Source organism: Cyclopterus lumpus, chromosome 12 (assembly GCF_009769545.1).
Source record: "Cyclopterus lumpus isolate fCycLum1 chromosome 12, fCycLum1.pri, whole genome shotgun sequence".
NCBI lineage: Eukaryota > Metazoa > Chordata > Actinopteri > Perciformes > Cyclopteridae > Cyclopterus > Cyclopterus lumpus.
The window spans coordinates 18549623-18566431 of record NC_046977.1 but is presented as its reverse complement, the minus strand read 5'-3'; the positions used below and the strand labels follow the sequence as shown (position 1 = coordinate 18566431).

At 44.3% G+C, this 16809-nt stretch overlaps 1 protein-coding gene across 2 annotated transcripts in view; it reads left to right on the top strand.

Moving 5' to 3' along the window:
• The window catches only part of lmo4a (LIM domain only 4a), a 37952-nt gene extending 33400 nt beyond the window's left edge, over nucleotides 1–4552 (top strand). For both annotated transcript variants that reach the window (XM_034546197.1, XM_034546198.1), the window contains 2 exons: nucleotides 151–306; nucleotides 3844–4552. In XM_034546197.1, the coding sequence (XP_034402088.1) occupies nucleotides 151–306; nucleotides 3844–3852 (165 nt within the window). In that variant the 3' untranslated portion in view covers nucleotides 3853–4552. The remainder of the gene's footprint in view (nucleotides 1–150; nucleotides 307–3843) is intronic.
• Nucleotides 4553–16809: the final 12257 nt, after the last annotated feature.

The window sequence follows — 16809 nt, the reverse complement described above, 5'->3', positions numbered from 1 at the left end:
CAGGAAGGATTATACAAGTTATAGCAATTTATAGTGTCTATAGTTATATTTAAGCGAGTATAACTTTCATATTTTTCTGCGATCATTCAACAATTAATTGCTACATTGATTTTATTTAAACATAAGTGACAGTCACTCTCGTTTTCCTAGTGTTTTACCTGTGTCACCTGTCGGAACCGCCTGGTCCCTGGAGATCGCTTTCACTATGTCAATGGGACTATCTTTTGTGAACACGACCGGCCGGGAGGAAGTCTGCTTGGTGGACATCCAACTCCACTGCAGGCCAACAGCATGTCTTACCAGAAGGTGAGAAGCCATGTGTTGCCAGTAAACATTTCTTTATCCACTTTATATAATGAACTGAAAAAGTACCTTTGGGCAACAGGACATAGTGTTGAAAGTCCCTACCCCCATTATTTGTATGAGACAAAACAGGAAATAAAAAAAACTTCAATAATGTTGGTGCTAATCATGATGTGCTCATTTAAACGCATGGATACAAGACACGCAACAAGGAAATATTTAACTTGTGTATATAATAAACCATAATTTTATCCATTCCTGATTGCCAGACTAATATATTATCATTAACAAAAAAATTCATCCATCCATCCATTATCACCCCCTTATCCGGGGTCGGGTCGCGGTGGTAGCAGGTTCAGCAGGTCGACCCAGGCTTCCCTCTCACCCTCAACACTTTCCAGCTCATTCTGGGGGATCCCGAGGAGTTCCAAGGCCAGCCGGGAGATATAATCCCTCCACCGTGTCCTCGGTCTTCCCCGGGGCCTCCTACCAGTTGGACGTGCCCGGAAAACCTCTAATGGGAGGCGTCCAGGAGGCATCCTGACTAGATGCGCGAACCACCTCAGCTGACTCCTTTCGACACGAAGGAGCAGCGACTCGACTCCAAGCTCCCCCCTGATGTCCGAGCTCCTTACCCTATCTCTAAGGCTGAGCCCGGCCACCCTACGGAGGAAGCTCATTTCGGCCGCTTGTATCCAAGATCTCGTTCTTTCGGTCACGACCCAGAGTTCGTGACCATAGGTGAGGGTTGGAACGTAGACCGACCAGTAAATGGAGAGCTTTGCCTTCCGGCTCAGCTCTCTCTTCACCAAGACGGACCGGTACAGCGCCTGTTTTACTGCTGCAGCCGCACCGATCCGCCTGTCGATCTCCCGCTCCACCTTACCCTCACTCGTGAACAAGACCCCGAGATACTTGAACTCCTTCGCTTGGGGTAGGCAGTTTGCCCCCACCTGGAGGGAGCAATCCGCCGGTTTCCGGCAGAGCACCATGGCCTCAGATTTGGAGGTGCTAACTCTCATCCCTGCCGCTTCGCACTCGGCTGCAAAACGCCCCAGTGAATGCTGGAGGTCACGGTCCGAGGAGGCAAACAGGACCACATTATCCGCGAACAGCAGAGAGGCGATCCCGAGACTCCCGAACCGGATCCTCTCTGCCCCCTGGCTGCGCCTAGATATCCTGTCCATGAAGGTCACGAACAGGACCGGCGAAGCCCTGGCGAAGGCCAACACCCACCGGGAACGTGTCTGACTTACTACCGAGGAGACGAACACAGCTCCTACTGTAGGCGTACAGAGACCGGATGGCCCGTGCCAACGGGTCCGGCACCCCATACTCCTGCAGCACCCCCCACAAAAACCCCCGAGGGACCCGGTCGAAAGCCTTCTCCAGGTCTACAAAACACATGTAAACTGGTTGGGCAAACTCCCAGGACCCCTCCAGTAATCTTGCGAGGGTAAAGAGCTGGTCCACTGTTCCACGACCGGGACGGAATCCGCACTGTTCGTCTTGAATCCGAGGTTCGATAAGCGGTCGGAGCCTCCTCTCCAGCACCCTGGCATAAGCTTTTCCCGGGAGGCTGAGCAGTGTGATACCACGATAGTTCGAGCACACTCTCCGGTCCCCCTTCTTGAAGATGGGAACCACCACCCCGGTCTGCCAGTCCATGGGCACTGTTCCCGACCCCCATGCGACACTGAAAAGGCGTGTCAACCAAGACAGCCCAACAATGTCCAGCGCTTTCAGCATCTCAGGGCGGATCTCATCCACCCCTGGCGCCTTGTCACCAAGGAGCTTTTTGACTACCTTATCGACTGCCAGGGATATGGGTGAAACCACCCCAAAGTCTTCCGGCGCTGCCCCCTCTCCGGGGGACATGTTGGCCAGGTTTAGGAGTTCCTCAAAGTGCTCTTTCCACCGCCCGACGATGTCCCCAGTCCGGGTCAGCAGTCCCCCCCCCCCCCCCCCCCCCCTGTTGAGAACAGCCTGGGGTAGACCCTGCTTTCCCTTCCTGAGCCGTCGGATGGTTTGCCAGAACTTCCTTGAGGCCAACCGAAAGTCCTTCTCCATGGTCTCCCCGAACTCCTCCCATGCCCGAGTTTTAGCCTCCGCGACCATCGCAGCTGCAGCCCTTCTGGCCCGCCGGTACCCGTCAGCTGCTTCAGGAGACCCCTGGGCCGGCCAGGCCCGAAAGGCCTCCTTCTTCAGTTTGACGGCTTCCCTCAAAAAAATTAATTAGGATGGTAAATCAAGCCATCATGACTTCCATCAATTAATGCATCCATTTCTTGGGATTTACATCTTCAAGTTTTACCAAACACAGGATCTAATAAAATGTTATATATAACAATGAGTATTGACTCATAACATTTTATGTTTCATGGATTGTGGAGGTCTGGATCGTGGTCCATGCCTACTACTCATTATTCATACATTGTTATATTCATTGAATGTGAATCTGTAACACTGTTCATCTGTACACATGACATCTTTTGCTTCTGTCCATCCGGGGAGAGGGATCCTCCTCTGAATTGAAATTGAATTTCCTTTGAAAGGGACAAAGCTAGGTAATATGAATCCATTGGAAGTAAAACTATTTATATTACCATTCCAGAAAAAAGTGGGGATGCAATGAAGTAGAACACATCTATCATCTAAATGTCAAAGGCAATAACACCATTATAACCAAGATCCTATGATAGTGATGAACCTAAATGTCTTATACTACCCTTTACTAAAACTGCCTGTAAATTTGATGACAATACACTAAAATATAACCTTTATGATACAATATATTAAGATATACTCAGGCGGTTTTCATGTTTTGGCCATGTTTATTGTTTTTTGCGAGTTTTTCTTAATCTGATGTGAGGTCAAATGTCAGGGATGTCGTATGTGTGCAGATTGTAAAGCCCTCTGAGGATAATTTATGATTTGGGGCTATACAAAATAAACTGAATTCAATTCAATCATAACATTTTAACCGAGGAAATAAGATCGTTGAAGGGAAAAGTCTTTATTTTTTCTTTCATTTTAAAAAGGCAACTACCTCGCAATAACATTGCAACAGATCTGAAGTCATCTGTTAGCTTTTCACTCTACATACGCAGCAGCAGCAGAGGTACCAAGTTTGAACGAAATGTGAATTCAACAACATGGAGTTAGTTTAAGATAAGGCTACGAGATTTGCATTTGAAGTAACCCTAACCAATTACTTGTTTGTCCTCATGGGAGCCCTAGTTTAAGCTAATCTCAGCAACACACATTTTCAAGACTATAAAAGTAGAAGAGTTTGTTTCATTTCTTTTATGGAAATCTTGGTGTAGAATACGGCTGATTCAGAATTTCTTCAACTGTGGTTCCAACAATTCTGTTGCTTGACAATAGAATTTGAATGAATGAATGTTGCACATCAAGATAAACAGCGGGTGGCGTAATTATGTGTTCTTAATGCACACATTTTAAATGAGCATGATGAAAGGTGGATGGAAACACGTAGTACTCGTGACATTTACAACCTCTTCTCTCCACTGTTTACAGGTCTGCTGAGGAAGACGATGGGAAACCAAATCTGTGCCTTCTCAACCCAGCGTTCTCCTGTCTCACCTTCTCCTCTATCTGTAAATCCTGGCTTTGGTTGAGCACCCTCCACAGTTTGGATGTAGTCATTACTGCTAATTGTTTAGATTTCAACATCCCAAAACAGACTGTTCTTTGGGTAGACGGTGAGGAGAGAAATCTCGACATGAAGTATTCTGTTGGAGGGATGAGGATGCTGAGGTGGATGGAATGTATTTATACATTAGACTGTTGTCTATTGTGAACTGTGACAATATTACTCATAATATTGACTTATGCCATGGTTAACAGGGGAAAATGTAAGATTGTCATTTAATTATTTCCACTGGTATCATCCATGATCTTTAAACAGCTAGTCAGTTACAGTGGGCATTAAATGCAGAGGGAGGAGTGACATAAATGTGATTTCTGTAGAAGGTTAAGTATACTTCCAAAATCACACAGACCAAACACAAGTTTTGAACCAGGATGGGTTGGGTGAAGTCATAATCATAATATATTTGTCTTGTGCTTTTCATGATCACAGATATGGAGTAAATAATTGATTACCTATCAGCACTGAGCATGTCAAACTGCTTTTGTCACGACAGTGTGAAGTCAACAAACTGCCTACATTATTCTGCTTACATTATTCCAGGAAAGGGAATTCTAATAAAAGTAATGCAAAGAATACTGTTTGAGCATTAATGTATTTGATAGATATGTAAAGCTATTGCATCCTCTGTGATGCTTGCCATCACTGCGACTCAGCACCACGACTGGCTCAGTGGTAGAATGATTAGCTAGTGCTTATGGCCTAGGTGGTGGAACCTTGCATGGCCATCAATGTATGCATGGGGGTGAATGATGACATGTAGAGTTAAAGCACTTTAAATGGTCGGAAGACTAGAAAAGTGCTATGCAAGTAAAGTCCATTTACCATTTGTCATGGTCCCTACTGTGCCTCTCCCCCCTCCTCGTATCCTGCCTGATTTCCCTTTATTGTGTTTCCCGTTGGTCCGGTGTATGGGTGTGTGAGTGTCTGCCTGGGCGTGGCCTTCCCTTCTCCTCCTGCTGCACACATGCAACCCATTCATTCATCAAGCCCCACAGTTTATCTACCCCAGTTCTCGCTTCACTCCTCGCCAGATCGTCAGGCTTCACACACTGAACTATTGCTATGGCCAAACTTGATTCCTGACAAATTGTTTGTTACGACTTTTGTCTAACCTGTAGGGATGGGTGGATGAAGCCTTGTGAAGCATTGAGGCTTTCTTGCTATTTGTACCGAAAAGGATTTGAAGCTTCGGGGCTTCACTTTGAAGAAGAACAGCGATCTGGTGGCAGACTGAAATTAAAGCAGCCGTGTAACAGCGTGTCGAAGCACTAGCACAACACCTCAATGTTTCAATCTCACATTTCTGCAGTAAAAGTCAATTCAAGCTGTGTGTTCATTTCACAGATTTGATGTTGTATACAACCATTATCGATGTTTTTGTACATTGCAATAAAACTAAATGCTGGTCAATAATATGAAACAACGTGTTTGTGATGGGATTCGATCCAGCCCACTCAGAACGGATAAGTTTATCATGCGTATGTGTTACCCACCAGACTATAGAGGAACACTAGCAATATGGAAATTTGTTGTATATTATTAAGGCCTTAAAGTTGTATGCCAACAGATATTGCTGAACGCAGTTTTCCTCCAATACTCGCCGTAACTCACAATTCTCTCTATCAATCTCCTCTCTCAAACCCCACATTGTTGATTGACACTCAGTATGTAGCAGAGTTATGCTGCATTCACACCAAGAGTTTTTGGTGTGAACGCAGCATTAGGCACCAAAACTTTCAAACTGTCAAACGTGTCAAACCAATGAAACGCTTCTTTAAGCACCAGTGACGTTCAAAGCTTCGGACGTCATCAGTCACGTGACCGTTGTCATTTGATACAAGCTCCGACACTTGGAGTCGACACTTGGAGTCGACACACGGCGGTTCAGTAGACTGACTCAAGCTTCGGAGCTCTGGTATCGTTTGCCCATCTCTACTAACCTGTCCGACAATCACCTGCGGGAGCGACGCAGGAAGAGGGCCGGCAGTCCCAGTCAGTTCACCAGTTCCCACTCTTCATCACCACCTCAAGCTAAATGGAGAGTGCAACCACGCTCCATGCCTTGATCCCCTGAGGAGCCCATGCAGTTTGACCAAGCTCATCTTTCTCCTGCTGAACGGCTGCGCAGAATGAGGGTGGGTGAGTGCCTTTATTGTGGCCAGTCCAGTCACTTTCTTGCACACTTCTCGTTTTGCCTGCCATCCAGGGATGAACCATACCCCGTCCCTCCTGAAATTACATTTCTGGAAACAGATACTCGGGCCTATGTTTCAGCCCCTGGTCCCACATTGCCCTAGACTTTGTAACTGGTCTAACCCCATCTCAAGGTAACAGTCTTACTCACCATCATCAACCGTTTTTCTAAGGCTGTTCACTTTGTGGCCCTCCCTAAGCTGCCCACCAACCGAGACGCCGACATCTTGGTGAACCATCTCTTCCGCTTCCATGGCATACCCCTGGACATCGTCTCTGATCGAGGACCCCAGTTCATCTTGCAGGTATGGAGGTCACATTGGCCCTTTTTGTCATTGAACGAATAATCAACCCAACTGCTCTCAGGCTACCTCGGACTATGAAGATCCACCCCACATTTCAAGTCTTGCAATTAAAACCAGTTTCTTCTGCCCAACATTCTCTGTTCGACGGCTCTTGGACGTACGTCATCGTGGCAGAGGGTACCAATACCTGGTGGACTGTGAGGGATACGGCCCTTAGGAGCTTGTTCCTTCCTGGATCCCGAGTTCGTCAGGTACTCCCAGTCCACTCCTCACCAGATCGTTAGTGTTCACACACTGAACTACTGCTACCGCCAAACTTGATTCCTGACAAATTGTTTGTTACAACTTTCATTGTGGTGATGTGTAGTACCAACTGTGCCCAGTAGGTAGCAGTGCTGTGGTTTCGACATGTACTGTATGTGCGCGAGCAGCGTCTCCTTATAACTTGAGGAGACGCTGAATACAGAAGCCAAACATTTCCCTGTCTGATTCATTCCTGTTTTCTCAGACAAGTCTGCCATCAGGCCGAATCATTTTGGCCCAGAAGAGACAGGTCTAAGAAGCAGTTTAGCCTATTACTGATTAAAGATATAAATGAGTGATACAGAAATTAGCCTATCAGCGTCCTAAAATAGATTCAGCTTTCAAAGTCATCTGGCCCAAAAGCTGCACATTCTCGTCAGGCGCTTTTTTTAACGACATGACAACGGCCAGCGCGAGCACTTCGCTTCCAAGAAGACCCGACCCGCTAAAATCTCTCCTCCAAGACCCGTTTGAGAGAAGAACTTTGGCGGAGAAACTACAGGTGAAAAAAATGTGCCCAAATTGATTGATGGCCCTACCAAAAATAACAAAAATAAATATACAGATATGCTGTGTAAGATGGGAGCTTAAAGCAAGGATTTTGGGGTGAGTGAGAAGGGGGGGGGGGGGGGATGGGGTAGTTATGGCAGAAGGAAACAAAAGAGAGGGGAACTAATTAAAAGTAAAATAATGAGGATTTTAATTAACTGGTTCCCCAGACATCAGCAAGCGTGATGTGGAGTTGTAATTAAAAAGTCCTGTAGTGCTGGCAACATTCTCTCCCTCTCGGTTTTAAGAACGGCAATCCATCTAATTCAATTTGTAAATGAATTGGCAACACTGAGGGTCCCTGCTTGAATTTTACACCGACCTCCCACAACAAAGCTTCCAGATAGTTCTCATAATTTTGTCTTAATAGGATGGAAAAGGAAAAGAGGGAAAAGATGAATAATGAAGTATTCCTCTTAAGAAATGAATATACAGTAAATTGTTGGTGCAAGTTCTAACACAAATCACTCAACATATTGTATGTGCTTGCATATGCATGAGCTGTGACTCTTTAGGCTTTATAGTCCCACAGGACGCTAAAATGGTACCTAAATGTCGTTTATGGGTTCACATTCATGTGTTTTCTGAATCAATAACTAATATAATGATACCATATATATCTTTCTATTTAGTTTAGTTCTGTTTGTCTATGCCTTATGTAAAGCATCTTTGAGTGTCTAGAAAAGGGCTATATCCATCCATCCATCCATTATCACCCGCTTATCCGGGGTCGGGTCGCGGTGGCAGCAGGTTCAGCAGGCCGACCCAGGCTTCCCTCTCACCCGCAACACTTTCCAGCTCATTCTGGGGGATCCCGAGGCGTTCCAAGGCCAGCCGGGAGATATAATCCCTCCAGCGTGTCCTCGGTCAAGAGTAAGTAACCCAATTTGACATGCTTCAAACACAATTCAACCAGCAAAGATAAACAACCATAAGAATGACTTGGAGACTACTCCAAAGTTATGGAAATTATGAATTATGATCCGCTACCTCGGGGGTGTCCAAAGTACGGCCCGCGGGTCAACTGCGGCCCATGGCCCATTATTTGTTGGCCCGCAGCGAATTAAAAAAAAATGGTAGAACCAAATAAAAGAAAGATAGCAAGTGAGTGTAGAACATTTCAGACACGGTGGGAAAAAGAAATATTTTTTCAAAGAAGTAAAGGGGAAGTGTGTTTGTTTGATTTGCAATGAAACTGTTGCCGTGATGAAAGATTACAATGTACAACAACACCTAGAAACCAGCATCAGACCAACGTGTCTTACACAGGTGCTGGAAGAAGACAGTTTAGCAAATGGCAGCTAACCTGCTAGCTTAACAATCGTATTTTTGTCGTCCGAACAAAACACAGAAAACAGCCACAAAGCTGCGAAATCGCTCAACTCACGGGAAACCTTTCTCCGGCAGCGACTTAAACAAATCCAAAATGCGCGATTTGGAGATGTTTACTAAAATCTCTCTCAAAATGTTCTACTTCACTTTATCAAAGTCAAATTTTACAGAGAGACATTGTGCAATGTTACCGATTTCACTCTTCCCTGAAATGTTACATATGATATGGCAGAGTGGAAGCTGGCAAATGCGTCATTTAAAATAGACATTCATCCTGGAAGGAGAAAACGGGCCTGGCCTCATTTTTTGGGGTTTAGCACCACATTTACACTATGGTTTAGTCATCATATATAACCAGCTGTTTTAATTTTTTAAAGGCTGGAGCTCCCTCGATGGACTGGCGGCCTGTCCAGGGTGTCCCCTGCCTTCGCCCTATGTCAGCTGGGATAGGCTCCAGCGCCCCCGCGACCCTAATGAGGATAAGCGGTATTGAAAATGGATGGATGGATGGAAGGCTGGAGCTAAAAGGAGAAGGAATATTGGACTACATTTATCACGTAGACACAAACATGTCTCCAAATTAATGCCAAAGTTGCTCTCTACCTGCTGGATAACCAAACCGGCAAATGTCAGTTATTAGCTCTAATGTCTATTACATGGTAGTGTATCTATCAGCTTGTTTTACATGTTGTTAAATCTACAGTGGAGAGAATCAGGCGTATAAGGGGCTCCAGTTGGAACTGAACTAGAGACCACATGTTGGACTCCCTGTGTCCAACACCGTCATCAGGTTTATCTCAGAATGAGTTAGAAAGATGCAAGCAAACAGCAAAGCTATTTGTTATATAATAACAAGAACAGGGAACTCTGTTTGGCGGTGTTGGAGAGTACTAAATTATATTTGAAAAAAAGTTTAATTCAGTTTATTTTGTATAGCCCAATATTACAAATGTGCCTCAGAGGGCTTTACAATCTGTACACATACAACAACCCTGTCCCAGGACCTCAAATCGGATCAGGAAAACTCTCCAAAAAAGAAAGAAAAAAAAATTACACAATGTAACATCATGACAACTGTGGTAATGTAAATGTTGGAGTGATATGATTGTGTAATCGCAATTACCTTAAGGTGGTAAACATTGCCTTTTGCTCGCATCACCATCTCACTAGAAGGTATGGACTGTCCACAAGCACTGCAGGCTCCACTGTGTCCAAACATCCTGCACATAAAACCATGGCACAAGTTGGTTAATTCAGCTACTTTAACCCCATTGTATGAACAGCTACATCAGAATGTTTTTATTTGATTCTATATAAAATGGTATGTGGTATTATACTTGTAGAGCACTTTTCTAGTCTTCAGACTACTTTAACACTACATATGTCATCATTCACACCCATTTATAAACTGATGACAGTCCTAATGACAGGTGCCACCTGCTTGACTAACACCACACACACTGCAGGCACAGTCTACGAAAGGAGTCATACATACATACATACATACATACATACATACATACATACATACAAACATACATACATACTTTTTATTTAAATTTAAGCAGTTCAAGTCCAGTAAATAACCTGAAATGGCACAAAGGTAAGCGGCAAACTGCCAGAGGTTAAACAAAAAAGTTTAGCTTACCAACAATGTACATTTCAGAGTTATACAAAAATGCCTTTTTCAGGGTAATGGGTTAACAACTTGCAGCTGTTCTGGAAGTAAATTAAGCCTTGGAAGTTAATGCTAACAACAGGTGTCTCAACTTTTGTTGATTACTTACAAACCCTCTGTTTGTATAAAAGCAGTGTTACAACATACTGTGTTACTACACCCTCTTAAGCATTATTTGGACAGTATTGTACTGCAGGAAGTACTATATTTCTCTTATAATGGCAAGAAAAAGGCAATTAACAAAGGAAGACAGACAGACCATTATAACCCTTAAAAGTGTAGGTCTTTCCTTTAGAAAATTGCAAAAAAAGCTAAGGTGTCAGTGTGTACAGTTTCCTACACCATCAAAAGGCATTTGGAAACTGGAGGAAACTGACAAGAGGTCTGGCAGACCCAAAGCCACAACAGAATCAGAAGACAAGTTTCTGAGAGTCAACAGCTTGTGTGACAGGCGGCTCACAGGACAACAGCTTAACACTGGTCGAAGTAAGCAAGTCTCAGTTTCAACTGTGAAGAGAAGACTTCAAACTGCAGGTTTGAAAGGTCGAATGGCAGTAAGAAAGCCATTGTTAAGATGGCAAAAATGAGAAAAAGAGGCGTGGCTGGGAGGCACCGCCAGTGGACAACTGAAGACTCGAAGAAGTTCCGATGAATCAACATTTTAAATCTTCTTTTCATCACGCAGGGTTTTAAGACTCCTGCTACACGAGTTAATATGATGTTTTGAGTGACCTGATGGAGGATTACTACTTGTTTTTTAACAAGTTGACAATTTCTCATGCATGTATGCCTTTTCTCACTGCAGAAATTTAGAACGCAATTTAAAAACGACTTCAATCTTATTTGACATGAAGCAATTATTATTCAATAAGTGAATCAACAGAAAATGAGTGTGCAACTGTTTTGATATTTGATTTATCATGCAAGTGATTTCTTTTAGGCTTAAATGACCAAACATTGCCTAGTTCAAGCTTCTTTATTGTGTGATATGCTGCTCGTCTTTGGCTGAATGTAAACTAAATATTTGTGTTTTGGACTGTTGGTTGGAAAAGACAAGCAATGAGAAGATATCACCTTGGACTTGGACCTTTTCCACTATTCTCTGACATTTATAGACTACTGTCTACAGGGATAATCAGGTCTCACCTCATGTAGTCATTCTTGCAGAGGATCATGCCTCCTTTGCTGTAGCAGGTGTTGCTGTACTCGCCCAACTGAGCATGGCAGCAAGAGCACTTGAGGCATTGCGTGTGCCAGTACCGCTCAATAGAGAAGAGCAGGATTCGGGCTACGATTCAACCTCCACATCCTTCAGAAGAGCAACAGAGGATTCCTCACCCCGGATGGACAGAAGCAATAGATGTCATGTGTACAGTATGAACAGCATTACAGAGTTACATAAACACATTCAATGAATATGACAATGTACTGTATGAATGGACCTCCACAATCCATGAAACAGAAGGAGGTAGAAAGGAGGGGGGGGGCCAATGCATGAGGCCAGCTCACCAGGCATCAGACACAGACAGGTCCAATGGACCCTATGAGACGTGAAGTCACAAAGACTCCGGGGAGGAAGCAGAGTTAGTAAGGTGCAATGGAAAGATGTAAATTCATCCATAAGCAGAGAGAAAAGAGGAGATGGGTGCTCAGTGTATTCTAAAACATCCCCCAGCTGCCTATAAGCCTATTACATTAGAAAACGTTATCAATTGCGAGTGGGGAAACTCATTTGCCATAAACAATTCTTACAGACAATAGACAGTCCACAGAGCACAACAGACAAGTAACACACTACAAGGAACAAACAAAACCAGAAGATACCCCATCAAACATGACCATCAGAAAGATGCTAAGTCTAAAAACACCTAAAGGTGTTCATTAAAAAAAAAATCAAACTGCTGCTGGAACAAAGGACCTTCTGAGTCGTAGAACACTGAGGCATCCTGAGTCGCTGACTGAATGAACTTCTGAGTCTATTAAAAACCCAGTGTAGAGGATGGCTTTCAAAAGAAATGATTGTTTTTAACTTGGCCCTTGTCCTCTTTCGTATAGTGACCTCTAGTGAGTCCGGGGGAAGGCCAATCACTGAGCCAGCGTTTTTGATCATCTTATTGATCCTGTTTTTATCATCCGCAGTAATGCCGCCGTCCCAGGAGAGCACAGCATAGAAGAGGTCACTAGCTAAGATCCCCTTATAAAAAACATGAAGAAGCTTTCTGCTGATGTCAAAGGATCTAAGCTTCCTCAAGAAGAAAAGTCTTGACTGAGCCTTTTTAAATACAGCATCAGTGTTCTTTTTCCAGTTCAATTTACTGTCCAGATAGACACCAAGATATTTATATGACTGTACAATTTTTATCTGCTGACCCAAAATTATCACTGGGGAGACCTCCTCCTTCGTCCTTCTAAAATCAATAACTAGCTCTTTGGTCTTTCCAACATTTATTTTTTTTAAGTTTTCATTACACCGGCTGACAAAGAATTCAACCTCCCATTTATAGGCCAGGTCATTGCCTCAGGTAGGTAGACCAACCAGAGCAGTGCCATCTGAGGACTTTTGGATGTTACAGGACACATGGCTCTGCCTGTAGTCGGCTGTATAAAGTGAAAATTAAAAGGGGGATCAATCTGTTTCCTGTGGTGCTCCAGTTTTAGTTAAAATAGTGTCAGAAAGTTATAGAACCATATCTAGGGGCTGGACCAGGGCAAACCTGATTCAGCCCTAACTATAAACATTATTAAAGAGGAAAGTCTTAAGTCTACTCTTAAATGAGGTGACTGTGTGTGCCTCCCTGTTAGGTTCCCCAACTGAGGTCTAGGGGAGGCGGGGGAGCAACAATAAATGTAACGCAACAAAGGGATAAACAAAAAAGGTGTTTAATAGTGTTGTCGAGTAATGGAGGGGGCGTTTCCTCGAAGCGCGTATCGAGGCTTGCTTCATGTAGGGGAGGAGCCAAAAATGATGACGTCCGAAGCCTCGCTACCCGGCTGTACCACGTGACTGCTTCGGCAAGCGGTTCAGATTTTGCCGGGAGGTTTGACAGCAATATAAACCCCTCAGGCTCCATTCAAAATGTGTGTTGTTGGTTGAGAGTTTGGAGAGAGAGATAGTTTGGAGAGTTAGGAGAGTGAGGTGAGAAGGATAGGTGATAAGATGGAGCCAGCTAGGAAGAGGAGGATTTCCCCTGTGTGGGAACACTTTGATTTGATAACTCCTAATAAGGTAAGCTAAATCTAACTCTATTTCAGACTCATTAGGTTTGCTTATCAAGAACGGTATTTTGCACAGTTTCTTATTTTATTTAAAGGTGCGGTGTTTATTGTGCTCCAGGGAGTTGGGGTACAATAACAACACCTCATCCATGCTAAGGCATTACCGTGCCTTGCATGAGAATAAGGAGGAAACTGGAGCTTCACCCAGCCATGGTAAGTCATTACAATAATACAAATGCACCATCACAATTTGTCCCTGTTCACTTTTGTTTATTGTGCAAATAAAGACAGGTAACAGACACTGTATGTATTCTCTTTTAACCAGCCACCAGAAAACAAGAGCTGGATGAAGCCCTCGTCTCCATGATAGTGAAGGACACACAGCCTTTCACTGTTGTGGATGATGTTGGATTCAGGGCATTTGTGTCCAAACTGGATCCTTATAATGTTATCCCTACAAGGCAGGTGTGTATGGGTGGGTGCATGCATGAAACAAGAGTACTTTATTGTGTCTCACAGTTCAGCACTATATATTTTTTCTTTTAGGCTCTGAAGGCCATGGTGGAGGCCAAGTATGAGTTGGCTAAGAAGAAGGCTAAGGCTAAAATGGAAACGGTGGTTGCTGTTAGCCTTACGTCTGACATGTGGACATCCATCAATATGGATGCCTACCTGGCAGTAACATGCCATTTTGTGGGTGAGAATACCAAGCTCAGTTCAGTGCTGTTAGGAGTGCAGGCATTCCCCCAATCACACACTGCTGAAAATATAGCTTGTGTGAAAGCCTCCTTGATGGAGGAATGGGGAATCACTAATAAGGTGACATGCATGGTCACTGATGGTGCTCCCAATATGGTTGCCTGTGTGAGAGAGCTGAAGCTTCGGCACCATATTTGCATTGCGCACACACTCAATCTGATCGTGAAGAAGGCACTTGACCAGCAGCTTGTGCTCTCTGGCATCCGGGCCAAAGCACGGAAGCTGGTTGGCTTCTTTACTAGCAGCACCACTGCTAAGGTATGCTCTTTCCTTTTATTCCAATTTCTAATAACACTGATAGTTTGTCTGTGTTCCTACTGCAGTCATTTAATGGCCTACTCATTTGTATCTTTAAAGGAGAAGCTTACACAAGTGCAACTTCATCTGGGGATGGCTAACATGAAGCTTATGCAAGAAGTGGAGACCAGATGGAACAGCACGTATTTGATGCTCCAACGTTTGATGGAGCAAAGGGAGCCAGTAGGAGCAGCGTTAGCTGGTTTACAACATGACGTCCCCTTCCTAACAGCAGAAGAATTCAACATTGTTGGGGCGTGCCTGTCTTTGCTGTCTCCCTTCTTTGATGCCACTGTAGAGCTGTCGGCAGAGGAAAATGTGTCTGCCTCCAAAGTTGTTCCCCTCGTGAAGATGCTGGAGCACACCCTTCAGGAGGAAATGACAAAGCCAGCACCTGCAGCCGCATTGGAAATGGGAAACCAGCTCATCAGGCAACTCCGGGAGAAGCTGTACACTTTGCAGTCAATGAGCATAATGTCTCTTGCTACCCTCCTGGACCCCCAATTTAAGGTAATAGGATTTTTTAGCCAAACAAAAGCAAACGAAGCAATCAAATGACTGACCTCCGAGTGTGCCACCATAATACGGTCAACACAAAGCAGAGAGGAAATCCCCAAGGCTTCCACCTCTCATGATGTCACAGGAGGTAATCTATTATTTTACATTTTGAGATTAATTATTCCAATGAAAACACTTTGTAACATGATCTGTGGTTTCTTCTTAGGTAGCAAACTGTGGCATCGTTTGGACACCAGCGTCATGGAGGTACAGAAAACTCAAAATGTAACAGCAGATGCCACTGTGGAGGTCCAACGCTACCTATCTGAGCCAAATATAAGCAGGCTGGAAAACCCTCTGGTGTACTGGGAGAGGCAAACATTTCTTTATCGACATTTATATAGACTAGCTCTTGCGTTTTTGTGCACGCCAGCGTCTTCTGTACCCTGTGAAAGGGTGTTTTCAAAGGCCGGAGAGGTTGTGTCCAAGAAAAGGAATAGTTTAAAACCAAAAACTGTTGAGAAACTGTTATTTCTGAATAAAAATGAATAAAATGGCCCCTGTCCTGTACATCACTGTCCAAGTTCCACAAGCATATTCAGTCCTCTTTTCCTAGTTCCACAAGCACTTTCACTGTCCTGCCTGCTTAATTAAGCCCATGCCATTTCCCTAAAGTGACATAATAACATTATTACACCACCTGCCTTTCCATACGACACTACCATTTTGGGAAAATGTTCACACACAGGATACATTCAAAACATATTTTATTATGCACATATGTGATCATTTATTTACAGAAATTATTTGGGCATACATTTTTGTAATTCAGTCATTCCCAACAGCCATAACAGACAACAATTCAATGCATCACATTGTGGTTCAGATACAGCTGCCTGTGATTATACTTTTGGCCACTAGGTGGTGTCGTGTGCACATGAAGCTTCGAGTAATGAACCCTTTCTCGAACCAATTGGCTGAAGTGGTTCGATGCCTCATGAGGCTTCATCTCGCCATCACTAGTAAAAAGTATCTGCCCAACAAGCAGCAAGGTAAGTGTCACGGGAGAACAGGGTTAGGACCCAAGAGCAGACCACAGGAGACAGGATCAGGGTAAGGAACTTGATTCCGTAAAAGAAGATGAGCAATCACGACGTGAGTCCCGAGGATCGACGTCGGAGGTAGGCACAGCAAATCACGGTGTGAGTCCCGAGGCACAACACCGGAGGAAGGCAGAACAGAGCAGGTACTCTGCGAAAAGGAGAGAGAGAGGTAACGAGCCAGTGGTGAATCTCATGGAGCGGCAGTGGAGACTACCGGGGCAGATGACGTAACAGACTGACAACCCAGGCCTGCACGACCAGGGTTCATATGGAGCCGGTGATGAGCCAACAGGCCACAGCTGTGCACCGCTCGGGGGTGTGGCCACGGGTAACAGGTACACGCCCACACACACAACGAGCACATGGCAAAAACAAGTCAAACAGGGAATGACAGACACATGAGGTAAGGAGACTTGGGAGAACAGAGGTAAACACACAATGGGTCAGAAAGGGATCCTGACAGTAAGAACCTGAACGCCACACTGTTATTTTAACACTTGATTGAGGGGGGGGTGGGGGTGGGGTTAAATGAGGCAGGTGTTGAATAATGTTATTTCACAGTTTGTCTTTGGGGTAAATCTTATGCGGTCTCTGATT